Source organism: Sphaerodactylus townsendi, linkage group LG08 (genome assembly GCF_021028975.2).
Source record: "Sphaerodactylus townsendi isolate TG3544 linkage group LG08, MPM_Stown_v2.3, whole genome shotgun sequence".
In the NCBI taxonomy this organism is placed as follows: Eukaryota; Metazoa; Chordata; class Lepidosauria; order Squamata; family Sphaerodactylidae; genus Sphaerodactylus; species Sphaerodactylus townsendi.
In genome coordinates this window covers 49,941,019-49,965,419 of record NC_059432.1, presented here as the reverse complement: position 1 = coordinate 49,965,419, position 24,401 = coordinate 49,941,019, and the positions used below count along the sequence as shown (strand labels likewise).

At 39.8% G+C, this 24,401-nt stretch overlaps 1 protein-coding gene across 1 annotated transcript in view; it reads left to right on the top strand.

Annotated features, from left to right (window-relative positions):
• The first annotated feature begins 2,510 nt into the window (after positions 1 to 2,510).
• INPP5F (inositol polyphosphate-5-phosphatase F) overlaps positions 2,511 to 24,401 on the top strand; it is a 46,421-nt gene continuing 24,530 nt past the window's right edge. The window contains exons 1-2 of the mRNA XM_048505947.1: positions 2,511 to 2,785; positions 18,499 to 18,579. Of these exons, the coding sequence (XP_048361904.1) occupies positions 2,689 to 2,785; positions 18,499 to 18,579 (178 nt within the window). The 5' untranslated portion in view covers positions 2,511 to 2,688. The remainder of the gene's footprint in view (positions 2,786 to 18,498; positions 18,580 to 24,401) is intronic.

The window sequence follows — 24,401 nt, the reverse complement described above, 5'->3', positions numbered from 1 at the left end:
TAGGACTTATACCACCTTTTTGATGGTGTAAGTCCATTAAGCCCAGCAGGGGCTTTCTAGCAGTGGGAAGGGGCTTTTTTTGGCATTTTTAGCCTCCCCATACCATTGGAAGGCTTCCTTGGGAGTGGCAGCTGACATGACTGTGACACTGTGGCCAAGTGCTCAGTTCATTGGATAGGGATGTCAATGTGGTCTTCTGCATGATATAGCTGTGGCACAATAGCATATTTCTAAACTCACAGAAATTGTAGAAACTTCTGTATATCTCCATAATTAAAGCAAATTATTCTTCTCAATATACACTACAGCAAGAATAAGAGGAGCACCCTGTTTCACACAGCAGTCAACTAGTTACCTGGAAGAGCCAACAGAGCATAGAGGCTAAGACTTTTCCTAGATGTTGCTTCCTACTATTGAGTTTTAGAGATTTACTGCTTCTGAATATGGAGATTCCCTTTTAGTCACCATGGCTAGTAGCCATTGATGGACTTATCCTCCATCAATCTGTATAAGAGTATAAAATTATAAAGCATAAATTGTATTCCTTTCATATCTGTTAGGGTGGAGTGGGAGATTGCAAAGACCCTGGGGCCAATCAAACCACCTGTCTCCTTTGCACTTCCAGGGGTAATTCAACTATAAACATTGCTAGCAGCTCCAGTAACTGATGCCTGCTCTCCCACTGCTTCTGTCTACGCTGCACTAATAGATCCAAGCTGCAATCACACATTCAACACTGTAGAATGACTGGGTTTTGGCTCTGCTTGCCTCTGGCCTCCAAGGCAACAGCCCACTGGGAGTCTTCCCTGTAAGTTAAATGGCCACCTTGTCTGTAAAATCAGTTCTGTTTGTATGAAATCTGGTATGTAGAATCTCCTTAACAAACTGTAAAAGCTTCTCTAATTTCAGAAGGAAGGAAGGAAGGAAGGAAGGAAGGAAGGAAGGAAGGAAGGAAGGAAGGAAGGAGGATGCTATAGAAGAAGAAGACGAAGATGAAGACAAAGACGAAGAGTTTGGATTTATATCCCCCCTTCTCTCCTGTAGGAGACTCAAAGGGGCTTACAATCTCCTTGCCCTCCCCCCCTCACAACAAACACCCTGTGAGGTAGGTGGGACTGAGAGAGCTCCGGAAAGCTGTGACTAGCCCAAGGTCACCCAGCTGGCGTGTGTGGGACTGCACAGGCTAATCTGAATTCCCCAGATAAGCCTCCACAGCTCAGGGGGGAAAAGCGGGGAATCAAACCCGGTTCCTCCAGATTAAAATGCACCTGCTCTTAAACACTATGCCACTGCTGCTCTCTCTATAGCTCTTTGAATATTGTGGCTGGAGGTGGGGAAGTGTGTGTGTGGAGAGATGACAAACGTTTCAAACAAACAAGCCACTATGCCACTGCTGCTCTCTCTATAGCTCTTTGAATATTGTGGCTGGAGGTGGGGAAGTGTGAAATCTTTTGTTTCAGATCAGTTCAAAACTTGACCTCAATTGCAGTTCTCACTTCCTAAACTGCTCTGGTCTATTGTTTTCAGGACAGCCTTAGTTTCAGTCATAATTACATGGGTAGTTCCCTCTACCCATGCATAATTCTATAATTACATGCTACAGATGTAAACATGAGTCTATGGCTGAACTTACCATCTTGGCTTCTGTGTTATACATGCACTTAATTTTTTGTTATTGGTTGTGTATGTGGCACTGTTGTAGTCTGGGTTATGTTAGTTTGACTGTGAATGGCCAGAAACCATGTGTGGATACTTTTGCCAAGCAGCATGAGCTATCACAGATGTTGTTTGTTTATTTATTTATTTTGCTGTCAAATCACAGCTGACTTATAACAGCCCCATAGGGTTTTCAGGGCAACAAACATTCAGAGGTGACTTGCCATTGTTTGCCTTTGTGTAGTATTCCTTGGTGGTCTCCCATTCAAATGCTAACCAGGACAGACCTTACTTTGCTTCTAAGATAAGATGAGATCTGGCTATCCTGGGCCATCCAGATCACTTATGCACCTTATACAGTTCAGCTGAACCACCATCTTCATGTTATATTCACCTGTTGAACGTATAAATGGACATTTACTGCACTATGGAAGTGTCACAATATTATTGCTTTCCAGACCATTTATTTAAAACACATAAAATCTGCACCTCAACTTAATCTCACTGTAAACGTCACTTATTTGGATATGAATATCTGTACACTGGCTCATTCTTTGCTTTATCACTTCATGCTGCTATATTTTAATTTTATGAGCTTACAAACTAAAAACATTTTCTAATTTTACTGTATGCGCCTCAGGCCTTTTTGTGTGTGTGTGGAGAGATGACAAACGTTTCAAACAAACAAGCCAATCATAGGCACTCCCCACCCTTGAGGTTTTGTGCTACCTCTTTAAAAAGAAAAAAAAGAAGGCCCGGCGAATGAAGTCACGTGACCAGTTGTTGCGCGCCGGAACCTGCGGAAGCACCAACAGGAACGGGGGTAGCATCGAGAGAGGCGGAGCGGCAAGGCAGAGAGGTGGGGCGGCGGTCGCGCGCCGGCTGTTCGCGTCCCCGCCGCTTTCTCAGCAGCGGGAGTGGGCGCTTGTGAGCGGGTCGGCAGCGGCGCTGCTGCTGCGGGGCGCGCGCAACGTCCCATCTCCGAGGTTTCCTCCGGCCGCCTGTCCCTCCGGCTCTGTTCTGTGGCCCGGCATGGAGCTCTTCCAAGCGAAGGACCACTACATTCTGCAGCAGGGCGAGCGGGCGCTCTGGTGTAACCGTGCTGACGGCACCTTCCAGCTCCGTCCCGGTGAGTCAGGCCGGCAGGGTGGTGACGACCTGCAGAGGCTGGCGGCTAGGGGAGGAAGGGATGCGCCGCTTGCAGGAGGAAGAGACGGGGATCCTTTCCTAGGGAGGGTGGGGGGGGGGAAGTGTTTTCTCCCCAGCAACTCTCCCCTACCACCAAGGACGCCAAGTATCCCCCTTCACAGCCCACCTGGCCAGTCCCGAATCAGGACGCACCTGCTTCGGGACTGGCCAGGTGGACTGTGAAGGGGGATGCTGGGCACCCTTGGTGGTAGGTGAGCAGGAGAAAGGTGCTGCTTTCTGAAAGGAGCAACCTCGCTTGCAGCCGCAGGTCCCAAAAGGAAGGGGAAAGGAAGTGGTTGGTAGGCTCTGTGGAGCAGGTTCTTCCAAGGAGCGGCCTGGAAGGGGCTAGTGTTGGGTGTATTTGGGGCACTTAGGGCTGGGTGAGGCTGTTGGGCTCGTGCTGTTGGCTGTAGGCAAAGCGGTTAAGGCATCTTAAAGTCCAACAGCCTGTTCTAGCATGTGAATTGGTATGCCCTTCATCTAATGTTGTCGTTTTCATGCTGTCTTGTGTAGACTGTGACGCTTGTCCAAATCCATTGAGGACTCAGTGTGAGAGACATTGTGAGGCAGAGGAAACGGCTTGAATGATGACACATTACTTGCGTGTGGCTGTATTTCAGCAGTTCTTCTACATTATGCTGATGAGTTGTAATAGTTCATTTAACCATGCAATCCTAAACTCATTGATTCAGATCTGAGTGTGGTGGAAAGTGCTGTCAAATTGAGTAATTTTTTAAATTGGGTTTGTACTATTGGTGAGCTGCTGTTGGCATAGATGCCAAAAGGTTTGCACCGTAGGAAGTACTACTATCTTCTTGCCTCTCCCTACAGGTAACGTGTTGCTTTGCATGTCATATCATTTCAGGATGTTTCCTGTGGCTTGCCCTGTGTGTTGTAAAAGATCAACATAATCTGCATTCAGTTACTCTGTGGGGACTGAATTGAATTCTCAAATGCCTTTAAAATGTTCAGGCTGGAGTGTCATGCCAAGCATGAGCATTTCCACACACACACCCATTATCACAGTTCTATCTTTGTTACAGGAAAGAATGCAGAGGGTTTCACAGTATCCACCAGTGGAAGGAATTTGTGAAAAATGCTTGTTCCATTTAGGGTCAAACTGATGTGATGAGTCATCCAATTGTATTTGGATGTTGACTCATCCATTTGTAAAGTGGGGTTACTTTAAAAAAAAAGTAGGGTGTTTGTAGATGAAGGCCTCTCCTGGTTCCTATCTAGTATTAGAACAAGGCTGGGAGTGAATGCTTCAAACACAGAACATCAAGGTAAGGTGAAGGAGGGGAAAAAGTTTAACTCATCCCCCTTCCATGCTCGGTTTTCTGTCATATAGATCCCACTGGGGTTTACATTTCAATAGTGGGTGTTTGTCTAATGTGACACAGCAGGATGTTGTTTCAATGGTTTGATGTTTTTGATTTGAACTGAAGGGTGAGTAAGCCTGTTGCAGAAGGCAGGCAGGTAGGTGGTGAGCCCAGGTGAAGGGTAAGATTATGACAAATTGAGAAGCAAAGTAGGTTAGTTTGGTTTATCTAGTTAAGAGTAAGCAGGAATAAACTATTGTAATTTTTTTGAGTTTTAAATTCTTGGATAAGGTTCAAACTGAAGAAATTTGTGTGCTGTTATTTGTCTAAGAGGCATTGTCAGTGTGCCATTTTGCTGATGTCTTATAGAAGAGGCATGAAATGGTTGCTGTTTTATCTGACAGTGTTGCACGTTCAAGTTTTCTGACTGTTTCTAGAAGAGTCAAGACTGTGAATGCATTTGCTGCGTGTAATAGAAAGACTTTACTGCTCATTTAATTCCTGATGAGTGTCTTGAAGTCATGACATCAAAAAATGGGATACACAGATTCTCCTTATTCCTGTGTACAAAAGCTTCTTTAGTGATCTTTACACACATTTTCTCTAACATTTGGTTTGCATTAATGAAATTATCAGAACATTACCCAAATATTGTCACCAAGTGGTGTTTGTTATGATGGGGGTGTGACAGTGCTGTCAAGTCCAAGCTGAGTTTTGGTGACCCATGGGGTTTGTAAGGCAGATGTAGTTCAGATGTAGTTGACCATGTTCAGATGTAGTTGACCATTGCCTGCCTCTAAGAGGTGTGTCTAGGAAAAATTGAGCCTGGAGACAAAATCTGAAACACCCCCCCCCCCTCCACAGGCGCCCAGGTCTACTGCCTGGAGCTTGCGCTGACATCCAGGTCTACTGCTCAGAGCTGCTGCCGGAGTCCAGGTCTACCACCCTGAGTTGGTGCTGGCACCCAGGTCTATGTGTTTCCGGGGACATGGGTTACCCCATGTCCCCATAGGTGGTACGCCCCTGCTGCCTCTTCATAGTGACCCAGAATTTCCTTGATGGTTGAAACCACAACCAGGGCTGACCCTGCTTAGCTTCTGAGATCTGACAAGCTGGGGCTAGCCTGGACTAGCCAGGTCAAAGCAGTGCTTGTTACACCCAAGTGGTGTGAAGCAAAGAGATCTAATGGTTTAATAATAATGAGTAATCTTCAGTTTTTGTGTGTGGGAAATTCCTGCATTTTTTTCAGAGAAAAGACTACTAATTCTGTACAGTGGACTAATTTATCTCATCAAACTAAGAGGCTGGAATTACTGTTTTATTCTAGAGTGTCCTTTCAGTTCGGATACAGTAACAAAAAAACCCAGTCCTACCTAGGATTCTGCGCATTCTATAATGTGCAGGAATTTATGGCAGGTATTTAAAGATTCCTCAGCAGGCAAGTCAATCAAGAGCGTTTCCTAATGGTGGGAAGTTTGAAAAACAAATTATAGATGATGTCTCATGCCCAGCAACTTAGCTTTCTAATTTTTACGCTAAGGCTTTGTCTCTTTAATTAAATGACACTGCAATTGTCCAACAAGGACTTAAATGTAAACATCGACCTGATGTGGCTAGGCCTGGGAAGTCTTTTTCTCTGCCATGAAGTTCAGTGATGGTGCAATCTAATGGCTGTCTACTCATAAGTAAGTTATATTATGGTTATGGGGCTTAGTGCAAGGTAAGTGAGCATTGAAAGCCAGTGTGGTGTCATGGTTAAGAACAGCGGACTCTGATCTGGAGAACTGTGTTCAATTCCCTACTCCAATTCTTAAAGCTTGCTAGGTGACCTTGGGCCAGTCACAGTTCTCTCAGAGCTCCCTCAGCCCATGCAGAATGTCTCTTGCCTTGAAAACGCTATGGGGTTGCCATAAGTCAGCTGTGACTTGATGGTACTTTCCACCACCAAGTGTGCATAGATTTGCTCTGTGAGTGACCCTGGAACAGTTAATATTTCTCCCTGTACTTATATTTGTAAATATTAAGTAGCTAGTGATTCTGCCTTGAAAAAAAATAGAAATCTAGTAACGTGTTCAGCCTTTGGGCATATTTTCAGGAATGAAGTTGTGCTTGTTTTGAGATATCAAGTGGCAAATGTAGGAGTGATTTTTAGAAATATGTAATCAGAGCATAGATTTGTTCTTCTAATTTTCTACCATTCATCAACTTGAGTCTGTTATAGAAGGTATATCTCATTGCTTAGCCTCAGGTCTGTGATCCTTTTTTGTACTGATTAAGTCGTGTAAGGTAAATAGAGCATGTTTCTACTCTTTCATATGGAGATATAATGGCCAACTTGTTTTCTTCTTGGAAACTAGGAAGTTAATTGTAAATGGTTCTTGCAAATTTCAGCTTAATGGCTTATGTAACTATTGCAACTATCAGTCAAATTCAGACACAATTATATATTTGTACATCAGTCATTTCCATATTTTCTGTATGCTCAGTTCTATATCCAGTCGTAGTTTAGTATTTTTTGCCATTGGTCACAAACATTGTAACATTGGAATGTAAGCAAAAACTTTCACTGTTTGCGTTTTTTGTGTAGCAACAAATAATCTGTTTTTGTATGCTTATTGTTACTAAAGTTGTCTTTTTATGTATATGTTCGGAGATGACAGAATTCCTTCTACTGCTGATTACAGAAGGTGCTAACATTTTTGAACTTCTTTCATGGAGTGATTTCCTTGCCTGGAGGAAACTGTGGCAACATATCAGGACAATAAGAGGAGTAGGCTAGCAGTTTTTTCCTTGTGCAGACTGAAATACTTGTTAAGTATAGGATACAAAGAATACCCTATGAAATTGCCCAATAATATGTCTGTCTCCTGCCTGAGTGTACATATGAAACTTGCTACCAAAATAGCTCATCTTTGGGGATTACTTTATCAAGGCTTGCATATTCAACTGTAGTTTTCATAGAGAAGGAAACATGTATTTTGTCAACTTAGAAGACCTTTGTTCAGAGTTCTTGTGTTTGCCTCTGGGCAAACATTTGAACATTTCCTGATATGAATCTTAGTAGTTTTACTTATGGAAATTCCTCTCAACCTCTAGGGAAAAGAATAGCTTTGACTCAGGTGTATATATTGCAGTTTACTGTGTTATCTAGTCACATGACTTGTGACTTACTGTACAAAAGTCATAGCATTCTTTAATTGATTGTACCTTTACAATGGGGAGAACTATCTTAAGGTTTACTGGTCAGACTTCTAAGATCTCAAACAGAACTGGCTGAATTTAGAAATGTAGTGTGATATTCCATTATGTTTGCTTCAGCTGTGATTTACTCTTAATTTGTCAAGCATTGAGAAAAGAGAGACTAGAATAGGTGTCCTGAGCCCTGTGGGGAAAGGTGTGTGTGTGTGTAAATAAATAAATCTGCAAAGTCACAGTTAACTCTGACTAGGTGTGGTGTTTAAGCCAGACTTCAATATGATCTTACATACAAGTGGTTCCCATTATTTTACTTAATGGGACATTCTCTTTAGTAGCCTGGCAGGTATACAGCTTTGGCTGTCATGAGGCTCGCTTCTTTGATGACTGAAGGTGTTTCCAGGCAAGTACAAATCTACTTGTGTCGCACTTATTCATCATTAAACCTATATGTTAAAAGAACACCCTGAAGAATGGCATTGTGTTTTAAGGAAGTTTTTAGAAAGGAATTTTAAAGGCCTTCTATATATAAAATAGCATTTCTTTGAAGATCTGAAACTACCAGTGTTGACTCGTAAGGGTGACGTTGCATTATATTTTCTAAGATTAGCTTCCTGTTAAGATTACTAGACTATCTTTGCCTCTTAACAGCTGGTGTGTATGTTTTGTACTTTTGCAACTGAATTCTTTTAAGGAGTAAAAGTGATTTCCTCCCCTGCTTTGAGTATTAAAGTTGCTTACATTTAGCAAAGACGAAGGTTATCCACTGGAAGAGGAACCAAATCGGTCTGTACAAGTGTTTTAAAGAATGTCCTTAATGACAGAATAGATTCACCCCTCCCCCAGTTTATTGACAATGGTTTGTATTTTACATAGCACCCCTTTCTGCCATCAGCCACTTTTTAGCTCCAAAAAGGTGATCCTGAGGACATGTGGACTACATTCTGCAGAATGAATGGCTACAGTGTGGATGGGGAAATGACCAGAATTTCCACTGCATCTCATATTGCTGGCCGAAGTTTTCTTACAAGGAGGTACAGAATCCAGTGCATTATGTTTAGGACAGACCAAATTACATCTTCACATAGCATTCAATTAACTCGGGAATTTGCTGCAACAAGATATGATGATAATATTTAGCTTAAATTGCTTTAAAAATTGAGTTCATAGATTTCTCACAGCTGTTAGCCATAATAGCAAAACTTCTATTTGGAGACAGGATATCTCTGACTGCCAGAAATTGGGATGACACTCTGTGTGTGTGTGTGTGTGTGGGGGGCACTTTAAAGGTAGTCCCCTGTTCAAGCACTGAGCCATTAAAGACCCAGGGGGCAACATCATATCACAATATTTACTAGGCAGATAATGTGTATGTGTTGGTTTGCCATTGCCTTCTACACTTGCCCCACAGCAAACTACCAATCTCAGAAGGATGGAAGGCTGAGTCAACCTTGAACCGACTACTTAAAACTGACTTCTGTTGCGATCAAATTCACGTTGTGAGCAGAACTTTGACTGTAATATTTCAGCTTATCACTCTCTGCCATGGTACTTTAGGTCTTGCTAATTTCCCAGAGACAATGTTTAGAAGACAGTTCCAGACTCAGAGGACTGTTGGTCTGCTCCAGTATGGCTGTCTTTATCACGAGAACTCTCCTATAATACTTCAAAGATAAACAGAAATCACAATCTAGGTATGTGAATGCATACTTGAACTGAGTTCACCAAATGTTAGCATTTGGGTTTTAGCAGGTTGTTTCATTGATGTTAACAGGACTTGATTGGCTCAACTCCATGTGTCCCTCTTAAAATGAGTTCTCCTTCCTGAAATGGTTTATGACTGAATCTGAAATCTCATGCTTTCATTGTGCTTTGGTAATATATTTTTAAAGTGTATTGTGCACTTCTGTACAATTTGTTTTTTCTCTCTTCATATTTACGTTGCTAAAACATTGCGCATACACAGCTTAGAAAATGTGTGTGTACAGCACTATCAAGTTGCAGCTGACTTATGGTGGCTCCAGCAAGCGGCTTTCACGGCAAGTGAGACGCGTAGGTGGTTTGCCATTGCCTTCCTCGGCAGAGCCTTTTTTGGAACTGCTTAGCTTCTGAGATTTGATGAGATTGGGCTATACCAGGCCACCTTTCCTCCCAGCTTGGGAATAGGAGGAAAAGGCAAGAGGAAAAACTCTGCTGTTTTAGTCTTTCAGAGATGTTTCCTTTTTAATATCAAAAACTCTTGTACTGTTTCATAAGGAATAAGCATAAAGTTGGCATAATTTATTGCTTCATTTGAATGTGGCAAAGGGGGAGGGAAGTAGTATTTTAGAGTGTAGTTTCTTCAGAGTTTGCATTTGTTTGTGTCATGTCTTTGTTGCTGAGCTGAACCCATAGTATCAACTGATCCGTCTAACTGGTCTAAGTACAATAGGAATCAGTGTACCAATGCTGTTGTCACCAGCAGTATTTTAAATAGCATTTGAATTGGAAGTGTGTAAGCTTCTGTCTGCTGATGGTTTGCTCTTCCCTAGTTGAAGCATTGCTAATCTCATCTTGAAAGAAGGGTAATATTTTATACCATGAAACCTAATTAAAATGATTCCTTGCTTTGCTTAATTTAAGCCTAAATAGCACTGCTTCATGTCCCTAAAACTGTGACTAATATACCAAGAGTTGCAATCTATGGATCTGTTTGAATTTCACAAAGCATAACTCATTTTAAAACTACTTAACTGAGAAAATTGGAAGATTGGGAACTGGACAACCAGATTATCTTTCCAGAACAAGGCAGCATCCTGTGGTTAGAGGCATGAAAAATAACTGTGTTCTGGTCCACCTTCTTTTCAACCTTTACATTAATGATAAAAGGTTCTCAGGTGCTGATCTTCTCCTCCCCTTGCCTTGGCTTACAGAAAATACCAGCTTGTCTGTATGCAGAAAATATGGTCTTCACTGTCCCTAACTTGTATTGACTTGAGAAGGTCAGTGTCTAGACTAGACAATGTCTAGAGTTATTACTAATTACTCTAAACACTAATTATTCTAAATCCGAGGTGATGGTCTTTGGAAAATGGCAGTACATTTCCAGATGGCCCATAGATGATTTCCCAGTTGACCAATGTTGAATCTTCAAATATCTGGGAGTCTCATTTAGTGAGAGAGTTTCTTGGAAGGCCCACCTAGAAGTTATAAGAGCAACACCCTCTGGACAGAAGTGGTCCTCTTTAAATTTTATTGTAGCAAAGGGGGTTCCCTGATAGAGCCATCTACAAAGCTCTTTCAGAGCAAGGTGATTGCCCATCTTTTATATGGCATTGAGGTTTTGGGTTGGAATGATACTTTGCCAACTAACTTGGAGATAGTCCAAGATATCTCTGAAAAAGATTCTAGCGTTACCCCCAAACACTACAGACATCTTGCTGAGAGTGGAATTAAGTCTTCCTTTCTTTTGGTCACGTGCACATAAAGCTCTATTAACTATTGGCATAAACTGAAGAGACCTCAAGCAAGTCATCTGTTAAGTACTTACTTTACTATAAGCCTAAATTAACCCATATGGTCAATCAATTGCAATAAAATCCTTCCGTTATACAATCTGCCAGATGTCGTTTGTGGACCCCCCCCCCCGCCCCGGCCCGGCTGACTTTCATTGTAGGGCCCAGATATATAGATATGATGCATAAAGGTATGACAGACAAGTCATATTAGGATTCATATTTTCATTATGGTGTGAATTAATTAAATTAGATCATTCTAAGGCATACTACCTCTCTAAGAGCACATTTTTAAAATTATGATCAGCATTTACATCTGTTCAATTTCAAACAGTGCAAACTGCCATGCTTGAAGAATGTTATAATCAGTTACCAGTTGCTCAGCACCTATACCTTTACGAGGTTCAGAACCTGAAGATCAGTGATATTGTTTGCTGATTTGCCCATTATATCTTGTACCAAGGCAGTGTTGATCAATTTAGGCCAACCCACTGTGATGGAGAAAGTTTTATTTCTGTCGACAGTTACGGAGCCAGTGGTTTCTTATAAGTTTGTTCTTTTTCCTTTAACTCCAAAGAAAATCTGGGCCAGCTTGGTTCAGTGCAATAAAACTGAATAGAATTGAGCTACAAATACCACTTATGTCAGGTTGATGTGAAATGGGATTTCCTGTTCTTAAATCTGATATTTTTCAACACAAAGGGGGTTCCCTGATAGAGCCATCTTATTTTAAAATAATGTTATGACATGGGATTAAAATCAAAACAGATTTGAGAATTTGTAACTTGGCTTTCCTTTAGTCTACATCCTTGACTCCAAGTCATGACTGTCATTTTTTTCCCAATCAGATTCCAGATAATTTGGAATCTTAATTTTTTTAAACAAAGTATTGTATTTAGTATTCTGATAGGATCTGGTGGGTTAGAGAAACATACTCTGAGATTTACATTTATTCTTCCTCAAACATGAAGCCAGAGTTCTAGTCCTTCTGCTTATCACAGTGTCTTCTGCTGCCACTTTTTGCGTTTTAGGTTCTGAGATACTGGGAGTTCAATGAATGCAAATCCCATGTTTAAATAACACCCATATCAGTATCTGCATGTTTTCCTCTTAAGATGCATACATAATCTCTGCAGGGTCATTTTCTTTTGGGAAAATTTTAAGTCGGGACGCTTAAACCCCATTTTCTTTTGCATTGGGACCCGGTTTAAACTGGACCTGTATATGCTTGTTTAAAGAAAAAAACTTCACTGGGAGCTTCATTCACAGAAATCCCAGTATCATGTCTGGTGTACCCTAAAAATCAAACAACTGTTTCTGCTTTGACTCCAGTGTTTATATTTATGCAGAGGTTGGGGATTCATGGTTCTGCCACTCTTACTCTGGTTTTTAGTTGTCTGACTTTTTGAAATGTGTATATCACCATTTGGATTTCACATGCGCATGAGGCTGGGGTTGCATTGCCCCAACTATTCTAGTGTAGGCTGGTTGAAGATCAGCATAACCAAGCTAGATGAATTTACCAGGCAGGATATGCTTTCTACTTGACACAATTGTGCTAAAATGAGGCTGTTCATATTGCTGAGAGCAATGTACGAATTTATATGTGACACACTGAAGAAAAATTATGCAGGTTCCAATCAGAATTTATGCTCAGATCACACTTCATGCACTTAAAAATGATGATAGCCTTCAATCACATTTATCCCAGTATACCTTTTCTTATTTAATTTCCAGTGTAGAATAGCACTCTAAAAATGTGAAATGTTCATGACTGGATGTTTGGGTTTTGGTCATTATTGCTTTATGAATAATGTGATAAGCTTGGCTTGATAAATGTTAATTGTGCATGGCAAACATTTAAGCTAATTCAGGTTACATAATTCATTGCTTAGAATGCTGTAGAGCACCAGAGGATCTCATTTTTCTCATTCACAAAGAAAGGAAGAGTGTAGTGAGCTGATTACTAGCTTATCTGAAATTGGTGGGCATACCGGTTTGTCCCCAAAACTGATTGCCTTTTTTGCTCTTTGCTATAAATCCATCACTTGCTTTCTACAAGCAGTCATTCCCCTGATAGTTGGATACCGAGCTGCTGAACCTCTGAAGAGAATAACGGCAACTTTCCTATTCAGTTCTTGTTCTACTGGACCTACTTGCTCAAACTGCAACCAGATGCCCCTGAACTCCAGTTGGTTCATCAGTAGTTGATATCTTAATGGACTATTTGTTTGGTCTTATTAGACTGAAAAATGATTCCACTTACAGTATAACATACATATTCAGTGTTCAGAGTTCTCATTTGTGTAACGTCATGATTTTAGATAGTGTTGGAAGGATTCTCTGCAAGATGGCCTTAATACTGGAAAATTTAAAGTTTTAAAGTTCAACTTTATAATGGAAATGGGGTCAATCTTCTAGGAGCTCTAAGAGCAGAGCATTTCCCCCTTCTGTTTCTTGTAGTTTTTCCAGGATGTGGCCAGTGGTAATAATTTTGATAATCAAAGACCATATATCTGCCATATGTTCTTTCTTGTCACAATAATCATTTTTATAAGTTTCTAATTTTGTAGTTTACCTATCTTTGATTTATGTGAGTTAATAATATACTCCATTTATTTTGAAATTCTGTAATTGGCCTATTGTGTGCTAAAACATTAATTTTGCCATTATTGCATATTTTCTCAGTTTACTTTTCCAGAATTTTGGCTGCTTTCTACTTTGAGACATATATCACTCTGGCAGCAGTTACCATATATTTAAATCATTCAATTAACATTTCTGGTATGTTGCTGTAGAGTATGTAGTGGATAATCTGGGTTAAGGATAACAAAGCAAGTAAGTTTATTTTGTTGGCAAGTGTGATAATTCTTTCCCATTCCAGCCTTCAAGCTGATGCAAGAGCTGCAAGATGCAGTATATTTGAAAGTTGTAATGTTTATTCTTTCATCAGATTTTAGCCTAAAGACTGTGAATAGGTTGAACAATTAAACTGTTTTCTCTGTGAACAGCGCCCAAACCTTGCCTGTCAGAACAAATCACCGGAGTCCCTACTGGATTTCCTGTCTGGTGCAGGACACATTCTATCCCTTTCTCTCCAAAATCCAACTTGTCTTTTTAGTTTGTTGGTTATTGACAACATACCTCTGTGTCTCCCCCACATCAGCCTTATAGTCAGCCTTTCAAACCTGTTTGGTTCTCACTGAACTGTGAAAAAGAAGGTGGAGCCTTCTGTTTATCACAATATTCCAGTAAGAACAGTTAACACTGTAACAGTCTGTTTTCATTCTCTGGCTGTACTCTGAATACCCAGCTTTCTTTTGAAATGAATAAGGAAATATCTAGCCCTTTCTGTTTCAGTGAAAAGGGCTTGAGACTTAATAGATCACCACAAATAATGTTGTTGTTCAGTAATTATGATGTATTTTGAACAATTTGTCAGATAGCCCTCCAGTGGTGTGCTGAACAAATAGTAGCCACAAGGGGCTGATGAAAGAAAAATGGTGCCGAAATGGTGGGGCAGATCAAAATTCATATCTTCTTATGCACTCACCTTTCTCACACTCTTTGTATTCTTTCTGTAAAAATCAAATCAAACCATGTCTGAAAAACATATCAAGAACGTGGAAGCCTGAAAAGTGGATGATTGGCACACTATGTTAGATAGATGCTAAAAACAAAAACCCAGTATGTATGGAGAGCATCCTCTGTGTAGATGAACCTCAGTATACATTAATTATTAATAAAGTTAAGAGTCCAGTAGACACCTGTAGGTAGTTTATAAATAATTCAGTTGGGCAAATATAATCTGCTGTGGTAGTCAGGATAAAATCCTGTCTATTGAAAAGCAATAACTGACCCTTTGCTTGCCTGTTCAGAAACAGATAGGAAGTGGAGTTACATCTTGTCCAGTTTCTGTCCTTCTCCATTTTAGCCCACAGGATCATGGTACAGATTTAGCGCTTTGTGGACAAACTTGGAAGGAGTGGCAGGCTTTCACATCTTTCTCCTTCTTCTATCCCCGAACCTGAATGTTCTTATTTCTAGTTTTAAGCAAATTATGGTTTGATTTGGCTTTCTTTGAAAATCACTTAGTTCAGGCTAGATCCTGGTTTGCATGACAGCTGCAAACCCACTTTTTCAGAAAAGCATGAAGTAAATAATAGCGAGGTCATGAGTTGGGGGTACTCTGTCGGCTTGTTCACAATTCACAGAGATATGGTGTGGTGCTTTATAATCAGGATGCAAATCTTTTTTTTATAAACAGGATTCAAATCCTCAGGAGGTTCCATTGGGTTAACTATTGATGGCTCTGACTCTGTTCATTTTGTCCATCCATGTATAATTTTATAAACCTGTATTATGTCTCCCCTCAGCTGTCTCCCCTCATCAGAAGAAAGGTATTTGTTAACAATTTATATTGCATTTTCTGCCGATTTTCAGTGTTCGCAGTGCCTTTTTTTTTAAGATATGGCAACTTGAAATGTATGCAATATTCTAAATGAGATTGCACGATAGATCTATGCAAGGGCATTATAGTATTGGTGGTTTTGTTTTCAACCTAGTAAATGCTTAGTAATTCCCAGCATGGAATCTGCCTTTACACTGTTGACATTTTCATCAAGCTGTTAACAATACTGCCAAGATCTTTTCCCTTTTTGGTCTCTGTCACTTTAGACTCAGGCCCATTCTGCACGGGCCAGATAGACTGGTGTGGGGCTGGTAAAAACACCGTTGTGGGGGACGACTTCGCACCGCTGCTGGAGCGCAGCATTCCTTCCATAAAGACTCATTGAGCGAGTCTTTTGGAAAATGCCGGTGTCCACCCGGTACCGAGTGAACATCGCCAGGTGGAGGCTGGCATTTTCCCTATGCCGGCGCAAATCCCTCTTACCTTGTCCCCTGGTCACTGTTGCTCTGGAGAGGCCAGAGACACGCCTCCTGGCCTCTGGTCCTGAAGGCATTGCCATGGCCATGGGGGCGTGTCCCCGGCCTCTCCAGTGTGATGGCGGCCAGGAGACAAGGTAAGAGCCGGTGTGCCCGTGTGAACGTGGCCCCACAGGCCACTGGGGGCGTTTGCAGGGCACTGTGCAAATGGCCCCAGGGGGTGCACTAGCGGCAACTATGTCGGTGCACCCCTTCTTGCGAGGCCCATGCGGAACGGGCCTCAGTCAGCATGGATTCAAAGTAAGAATTTCTCTGCTTGATACATCAGCTTGTGCATGCGTACATGGAACTTCATTTGCTATTTGGTTGCCCACTCAGCCAATTTAGAGAAATCTTTCTGGAGCTCTTTACAGTCTGCTTTGGTTTTTACTTTGCCAAAGAATTTGGTATGATCTGTAGCCTTTTCCAGTTTCCTGCTTGACAGCAATTTCAGATTTATGGACAAAATAAATAATACAGTGTCTAGTACTTATCCACATAGGACCCCACTAACTATTCTCTTTTGTTGCAGGAACTGTCCATTTATTCCTTCTCCCATATTCCTGTTATTAAACTGATTTTTTTAGTCCATAAGATGACCCACCTTTTTATCCCATGACTGTTGAGTTTGTGCAGGTTTATAATGTATTATAGCTCCTTTGGAATTACATAAGTTTGAATTCTACATATCTTAAGAAAAGTGAATGACAATAAAACAATTTATAAAATCTTTTCGTAAAGGTGTAATATGTCTGTTTTGTCCCCTCCCCCAAATGGTGTTTAATGCTTTTGTGGTAGTGGGAAGTGCTGTCAAATGCAGTTGACACATGGTGGCAAGAGATAAATAGAAGTACTTTGCCATTACCTGCCTCTGCATAGCAACCCCAGACTTTCTTGGTGGGCTCCCATTCAAGTACTATCCATGACTGACCCTGATTAGCTTCTGAGATCTGTTGGGTTATACCACAAGTCAAAAACTATGGTGCCTAAACAACAACTTCTCCTCATGACTAGAATGGAGTCTAGTGTTTGATAAAATTTTCTGCACAATATGGGGAGATAAACACACATACACAGCCTGGTTAAAATCAAACCAAGGGGGCTGGAAATAGAAATTAAAGGAGAAAATGAATAGGAGGGAGGTTCAGAGAGCAGGCCAACAGTTAGAATCATTATGGATGTAAACCATCAGTGTCCTCAACTACATCTCTGTTTTATAGGCTCTTTGGAGCGAAGAAAGATCTGTTTGGCCTTGGTCCCATTATTCAGATGGTTCTACCAGGAAAGGGCCACAGATTGAAAGGGCCCTAGTTGAAGTCAACTGGATGGACTTTGAGCCAGGGATTACCAAGTGTTCGAAGGATAGCACAAGACTCTCGGGGGGGGGGGGTATAAGGGAGGTATATAAAAATTCATTACTGTCTCCCTTTGTCTGTAGCGTTTTCCTGTCCATTGCAGTGAAGGGCTAAGTCAGCATAGCTTTATGCACATCAAAACATATCAAAAGGTCATTAGTTTTACTGCAAATGATATAAAAATCTGGGTGATTTATTATGAAGTAAAACAGGCCTGTGCAGCTTACTGTCCACATAAGACATCCTGCCAAGAGCTTGAGCTGGATCCAGTGTGGTCTGTTCTGAGGCTCAAATTGCTGCACCTGTGGAGATCAAAATAGACAAAAAAACCAGTGGTGCAAATGGGAAAGATACTTTGTATTTAAGAAAAAAATAGCTATGTTTCTCAGTAAAGCTGCTTCAGGGGAATCTGTAACAAGTAATCTTTTACTGATCTTGCATTCTTTCTGTAAAACATCAAAAAACTATCCAGTTAATAATATTTGATAGGAAAAAAAATTAATATTGTGCCAGAATGTGCCATATACAGTCATAAGTAGCTCTTACTGCTTTTAACTGATTGTGACTTTTAATGGTTGCTATTTAATTCTTATTAACTGTACAGTTGATATAAAAAAACATTTTGTATATTGGGGATTAACTAATACAATTTCTGTTGTGAGAACTCATTTCTTACAATTGTGTATTGTATTATACATTTCCTTGAAGAAACTCTATTGTGAAATGCATAGGGAATTTTTTACGTGAATAATAAAATGTTCTTCCTCATCTGCACTGTTGCTTTTTGCCTATTAAAAAAAAAATCTCTGAGCTGGTCCAGTCCTTCTGTTTTCTTTGTATAAGTGGAGTACAACATTTTTGGGAACCTTCAAGAATAGGATTTCAGGCTGCTGCAGAAGGAGAGGAGTCAAGAAAGTTGGATTCTGTGGGCTTAGATTTGCACGTGCAGAAATACTGTCTATATGAGATGCTTTACTTAGTGACACAAATTGTGCAAGCCTGAACTACGTAATCTGTTTATTTGGATTCATTTGTTAAAGCTGTCATTTTGATGATTTTAAATAAATGAATACTGTACCATAACAGATAGTAATGAGAATACTCTTCATCTGGTCACCTTAATTTAATAGCTCAAATATATGTGTAAAAGTGAAAATGTCTTAACTACTGAATGAATCTACCATTTAAATTAGATACACTAATGCCAGAAAATGGGAACATACAATTTCATGGGAGAAAAATGAGAAAAGGTTTATTGAAACCTGGTACACAAATTGTGGTTTATATAAAATTGTCTGATTAGAGTTAATAATGATTGTAGTTTACATATTTTTATTGGTAATTGTTGTTTTCTTCCCCTAGCTACTGACCTTCTCCTTGCATGGAATCCAATTTGTCTCGGGTTGATAGAGGGAATTATTGGGAAAATTCAGCTTCATACAGGTATGGAACAATTAAAATATTTTACTTTGACACAGTGACTGTAGAATTAAAATACTTTTTGTATTATAGGAAATCCTGTCAAATCTTTACTGTCATTGATTGATGGAATTGAAATGGCAATTGTCAGCAACTCTGACAAATGAACAAGCCATTTAAGTTAGTCTAATTAGTGTGACTGTGTTTGGATCCAATTGTCAAAGTTCCTCTCAATACATAATTCATTCAGAATTGTTTGCACGATATGTTTTTCAAAGGAATGGACATCTTCCTGTACCTAGTTGCTTGAAGCTATAGAAGTGTCTATAGGCATAATTTAAAAACAAACATTTCTTTCAGCTAGAGACCTTGGTCTGAGAGTGGTAAATAACATGCTAGAAGTACAAGGGGTTGAAAAATAACCAAACTCATAGGAAGTAGGAATTTTCTTGGATTGCAAACATTCCTGAAAGCTTTCCTTCTCATGTAATAAACATTGGATGTTTCATGCTGATGCAGCAACAGTTAAGCCAGGTTGCCATTATTAATGGAGTAACATTAGAAATTATCCTGAAGAATCATCTGGTGCACAGTGAAATATTTAATGTGAGACCATTACTTAGCATCTTTTTGCTTTTTAACTTGGCTTTACAAATAATAAAATGCCTGCCAGTTAAATGTGTATCACATAAAACCACAAAATACAATTTTTAGTTCTGCTGGGAAAAATTCTTGTGACACTAGCCTTTTTTTCAGAATAAAATGATGGTGTGTGTTCTGTCATAGACCAAAGATGGCTATGGTGGCATGTTACTCAGCACTGTGAATCTTGGTATTCTGTTGTTGAATTGATCTGTCATACAGGCCAAGATAAAACAGAAGTCCTGCTGCACCTTTAAAAAAATTATTCCACGAGTCTGATATAACTTAACTATACCTTATTATAGAAACTTATTATTCAGAGCGACATTAAATGTGTCTGAATCGGAAATGTTGTCTGGCTGTTTGAAGGGTATTCTTTATGAATATAGACTATTGATTGATTGATTGATTGATTGTTTAGATTTGTAGACCGCCCCATCCCCAAGGGGCTCTGGGCAGTGCACAACAACATCAACATATATCCAGTTTATAACAAAATAAACAATTATTACATGTACTAAAATCCATTAAAACCATTAAAACAGCGGTCAATACAATAATAACAGGCGTCCCATAACCCAATTTATTAAAAAGCCTCCCCAAAAGGAGGGAACGGCCGGACTCCGCCTTAGGAGGGTAACGGAGATGTAAACAAAAAGAATAGTAAAAGTAAGTGAGTAAAGGGGGGGGGTACCCTACTCAGCGACTGGACACTCCAAAGGCCCCGCGGAACAACTCTGCAGGTCCTTCGGAATTCACTAAGGTTCCGCAGGCCCCGGACAGCTGGAGGAAGAGTGTTCCACCAGGTCGGGGCCAGGGCCGTAAAGGCCCTGGCCCGTGTGAAGGCCAGCCGCATCATTGAGGGGCCAGGAACCACCAGTAAATTTGCCTCTGCTGAACGCAGAGGCCAAATAGGGGCATATGGGGTAATGCGGTCTCTAAGGTACGAGGGTCCCTGTAATAACAACACTATTGAATCAATTACACACATCCTATTAGATTGTCCTTGGTGTTATTTAACTGTTATTTCCAAGGTTAAATCATAGCTTTTCAGTTCTGAATTGTCAAAGGTTAAATACCTACTTGAGGATAGAGTTTTTAAATTAACTTTAGGTGTTGCAAAGTTTTTATTTCAAGCTTCAAGAATCGGATCGGCTAAGATAACGAAGTTATAATTTTGTATCATATGTTAATAGCACTGTTTTACACTGTTTTAAATTCCACTTAATTATAATATTACTTGTTTATCTGTTATCTGTTTCTTTACAATTGTATGGAGTCTGTGGACTATGAATAAATAAAGATATAAAAAAACCTTTCAGAATGCAGTGGGGAAAATATCCATCTTTTTAAAAATACTGTTGTTGATCTGAAAGTTACTGTTCTTAAAACACAAAACAAACACATACAACCTCCCCAATTATGAACTGGTGATTAACTTCTTGATGAGTTCTCTACTTGGGCCTGAACAGAAACTTGGGTTTACTTTAATATCTAAAAGTTCAAAGTGACCACTTGTTAGTTATGGTTGACCCTTAACATCTTGTATCGTACTGTAAACCTTTACTAATGTCAGGTAATTTTTCTTACTCTTCAGACCACTTCTTTCTTGGGCTACTTCCTTGGACTACTCATCCTATTTCATTATACTTGGTTTATCTGTTCCCCATGAGACACTAGAACCTTTGCTAACTAATCATCTACTGAGTGTAATAACCAAATTTGTTTCAGTCCCTTGTACAGTGAAAGATTTGACAGGATTCAAACTGAGCCTTTCTCTGCTGGAGCCCCTTCCTTCCTTCCTTTCCCCCTTCTCTGATTTGTTGTAAAAGTCTTCAAAATGATTTTCTCCCAGTAAGAATCTGAAAAAGTGAGTTCTGACTCATGAAAATAACGCTGAAGTAAATGTATAAATAAAGTATTAACTCATCACTGACATTTGCTGGAGGAAAACAAATCTGTTTTTGAGATGGATATACTATCATTTTTTTGCATTCCTTAGCATCTGGTATTTCTGTTCTAGTTCCCCTGTCAATCACTGTACCCTGTGCTGTTTCATTAATTTTTTTAATTAACAAAATCCGGAGGTTTCTTGAGACAGGCAGAAATACCTTTTATGCACCCTGTGGGGGAAACCCATTGCTGTTCCCTTGAGAATTGGCAGGGGGAAGGAAAGCTCATTTTATCAATGCTTTTTCTCTCTGACCTTTTCCCCTGCTTTTCCTGTCTCTTGTTCTAGCTGTTGCTTTTCTCACCTCCCTCTGCAGATCAATGTTTTTTCCAGTATGTTGAAAAGGACTCTAAGTCCCACAGCAAATTTCAAGGTGCATTCCATCCAAGCATTCTCATATTGAGGGTTGCAGACTGAAAACCCTTCTCCCCCTTATTAATGATTTTAGGGGACTCCTATTCCTGTTCTTTAACCTTAGGGTATGCTAAATTATACCCTACAGTCTGTTTAATAATCCTAGCTTTTATATAAAAATCTCAAGTAGTGTTTTGTAAAGATAAGGTTAGAAGGCACGTGTTTTTAGTTACTCTGATTCATTTGCTTGTTCTAATGAAATTCTCTGAACACTTTCCTTATATTACTAAAACTGTATGTTGTATTACACATTGGTTGTGGCCCAAAGTTTAACAAATCGCTTTATAAGCAGCCTTTTTGGCTATCTGAGTTAGCCAGTCTTTTGCAGAAAGAACATATTTATGAGTGACTGGTGACATTTGTCTGAAATGTAGGATGTAATAATTTTGGATAAGCAAGGTTTGTATTGTGCTCACTTTTCTGTAGGTCACATTTAGTCCTTTTTTGCTCCTGAAATGAAGATGGTATAAGAATGTATTGACCTCATAGAGGGGGAAGAAAAAAAGGTTTTTCCATGTCCTTGGATCTTTAAGTATCTTTAGTTGAAAAGAGAATAGTTACATAACATACAGTGTGTCTAGTTAGGAGTCTGTCTGAGACTCTTAGATTAGTAGTCAGAACAATTGAATAGAATGACATACTAGACTGAACTTATAGAATTCTGATTTTGTACCACTGTGGGTCCCAGTTTTGAATGTTTTCCTTTGTTAAAAGCCCCTTCAAGTAGCAAACTAGTATACTAGGGAGATATTTAGTCTGTAATCCTAAATACACTTACTGAAAGTAAATACTATTGAATAAAATGACTTATTTCTGAGTAGACCTTCTTAGTGTCATTTTCTCAATTTGGAAACTTGGAAGACACTGGAAATGTTGTTGGCTTCGTTCTGTATGTATATTCCCCATTTTTCCAGTTTTAATGAGGAAAGTTTCAGATTCCATTGTCTTACAATGATCTGTAGATACTAAGGTGGCAACTGAGATGCTTCTTTTTAAATTTGTATGGTATGCAAATATGGGTGATTCTGACTTTGGTGTAATAAGGAAAACTACATTGAGTATCCTATTCTGTGCCTGCTTCAGTAGAGTTTGGATGATGCCTCTGTTTTGTGATTTTTTATGCTTACCAGCGCACACTCTTTTATCAGATAAAAGGCTACAAATAATATTGGTAAGAAGCTAAGGCACTTAGCATTGGAGTAACTGCAGGTATTGGTTGACAGCTATCCTTGGTTTAAATGTAGTATCTGATCAAACTTTTATAAGCAGTCCCAGTGTGTTGTGTCCTGGTTAATAACAATGCTGCATTGCTACTGTGCTGAAAGCTGATTAGCAGCTATTGATTCTTTGGGAAGCTGAGCTTGAAATATTGCTTTACGACTTTGCACGATGTAGCTCTGGAATAATTTTTAGTGATGCAGTTGTAGAGCTTTGATATTATGCTTGATTTGTAATCAAGACCACAGTGTAAATAAATAAAAGGTTTCTTAGCAACCTGGAAATATAGGAAGAAAAATTTGTTTCAGAATGCTGAATATGTTTTTAAGACCTTCACATTTGCACATGTTTATTAGTAGCTAGATTGGCTTGGCAAAGTAGAGAACAAAACTATGCATTACTTCTGTAACGATGCATGGTTATTTCTAAAAATAGCTGTGAAAATGGTTTTAAAATACTGATCATAATAGATTCAGGACTAACATGCAATGGCTAAGGAATGGTTACATAAATTTTTATCAGTTGACAGTTGCTGACTGTATATGGCTTTTTAAAAGCCACACAGCCCCACTCACCAGAAGTTCTCATTTTCTTTTTTTTTTTTAAATAATATGTTACTGGATATACCAATAAGGCAAGATAGAAAAATTCTACTCCAGCCCTCATCCTGTGTCCATAGCATATTCTAAAAAACCTCTCCAGATGTTTTCAGTTTCCAGAAAGATGCTGGAATGATGTGTTCTCTATCAAGTAGCTAACACCTTTCAATTCAGCTTCTTTTGTTTTTCTGGTGCATCTAAAATTATTAGTAATGTATCTAAAATTATTTTGGAGTTTAGTTATAAACATTGCTGTGCAGTGCCTCTTTAAGAGGGTAACTCAGAATCCCTCAATACAAGCAGGAGACATACTGTTCACTTCCCTTCTAGTAAGCTGCAGGACTGCTAGAGAAATAGCCAGGACAGTCCTGGCCTAATGGACAAGAGCCAGTTTAGCTATGTGTTGCTGTATTCCTTTCATTTCAACCCAAGTTACCAGGTGGGTGCGATGGCTGCTCCCAAGCCTGCCTCATATGAGTGGGAGAGGATGGATGTTTCTGCAAAGGTCATGTTGGTTTCTGCCAGTCACCAGTCCCCTGTGTGCTTGCTTGGTATGTGTACAGAGCAGCTAACAGCCACAGGGTCGATAGATTGCCGAGGAAGCTAGATGGAGAGGGGAGTGAGAGGAAAAAAGCTGTTCCATGATCAGCTCTGATCCAATAGCATTTGTTTCTCCAGAAAATTAAGTTGGAGAGAACTTGTATTTAGGAAGCTTTGAAGGTCACTGAGTCCGCTTTGAGTATGGGCTGGCTATAACAGTGAATGTTTGAAGACAGGATTTCTGCTTAGACGGATGGGCTGAAAATAGTCTCTCAGGAGACTTTTCACATCTCAGAGACTGCCTTTTGTGATAAAGCAGTCTAGCATAATGAATACATTAGGAAGAGAGTATCACTGCCTTGAAGTGCAATTCTGAGGGAAACTGGCTAAAGATTTATAGTTTTCAGGTGGAACTTAGGTTTGCATTGAAGTTCCTGGTATTGAGGCCAGGCCAATATTCAACTCAAGAATAGAAGCTTGGC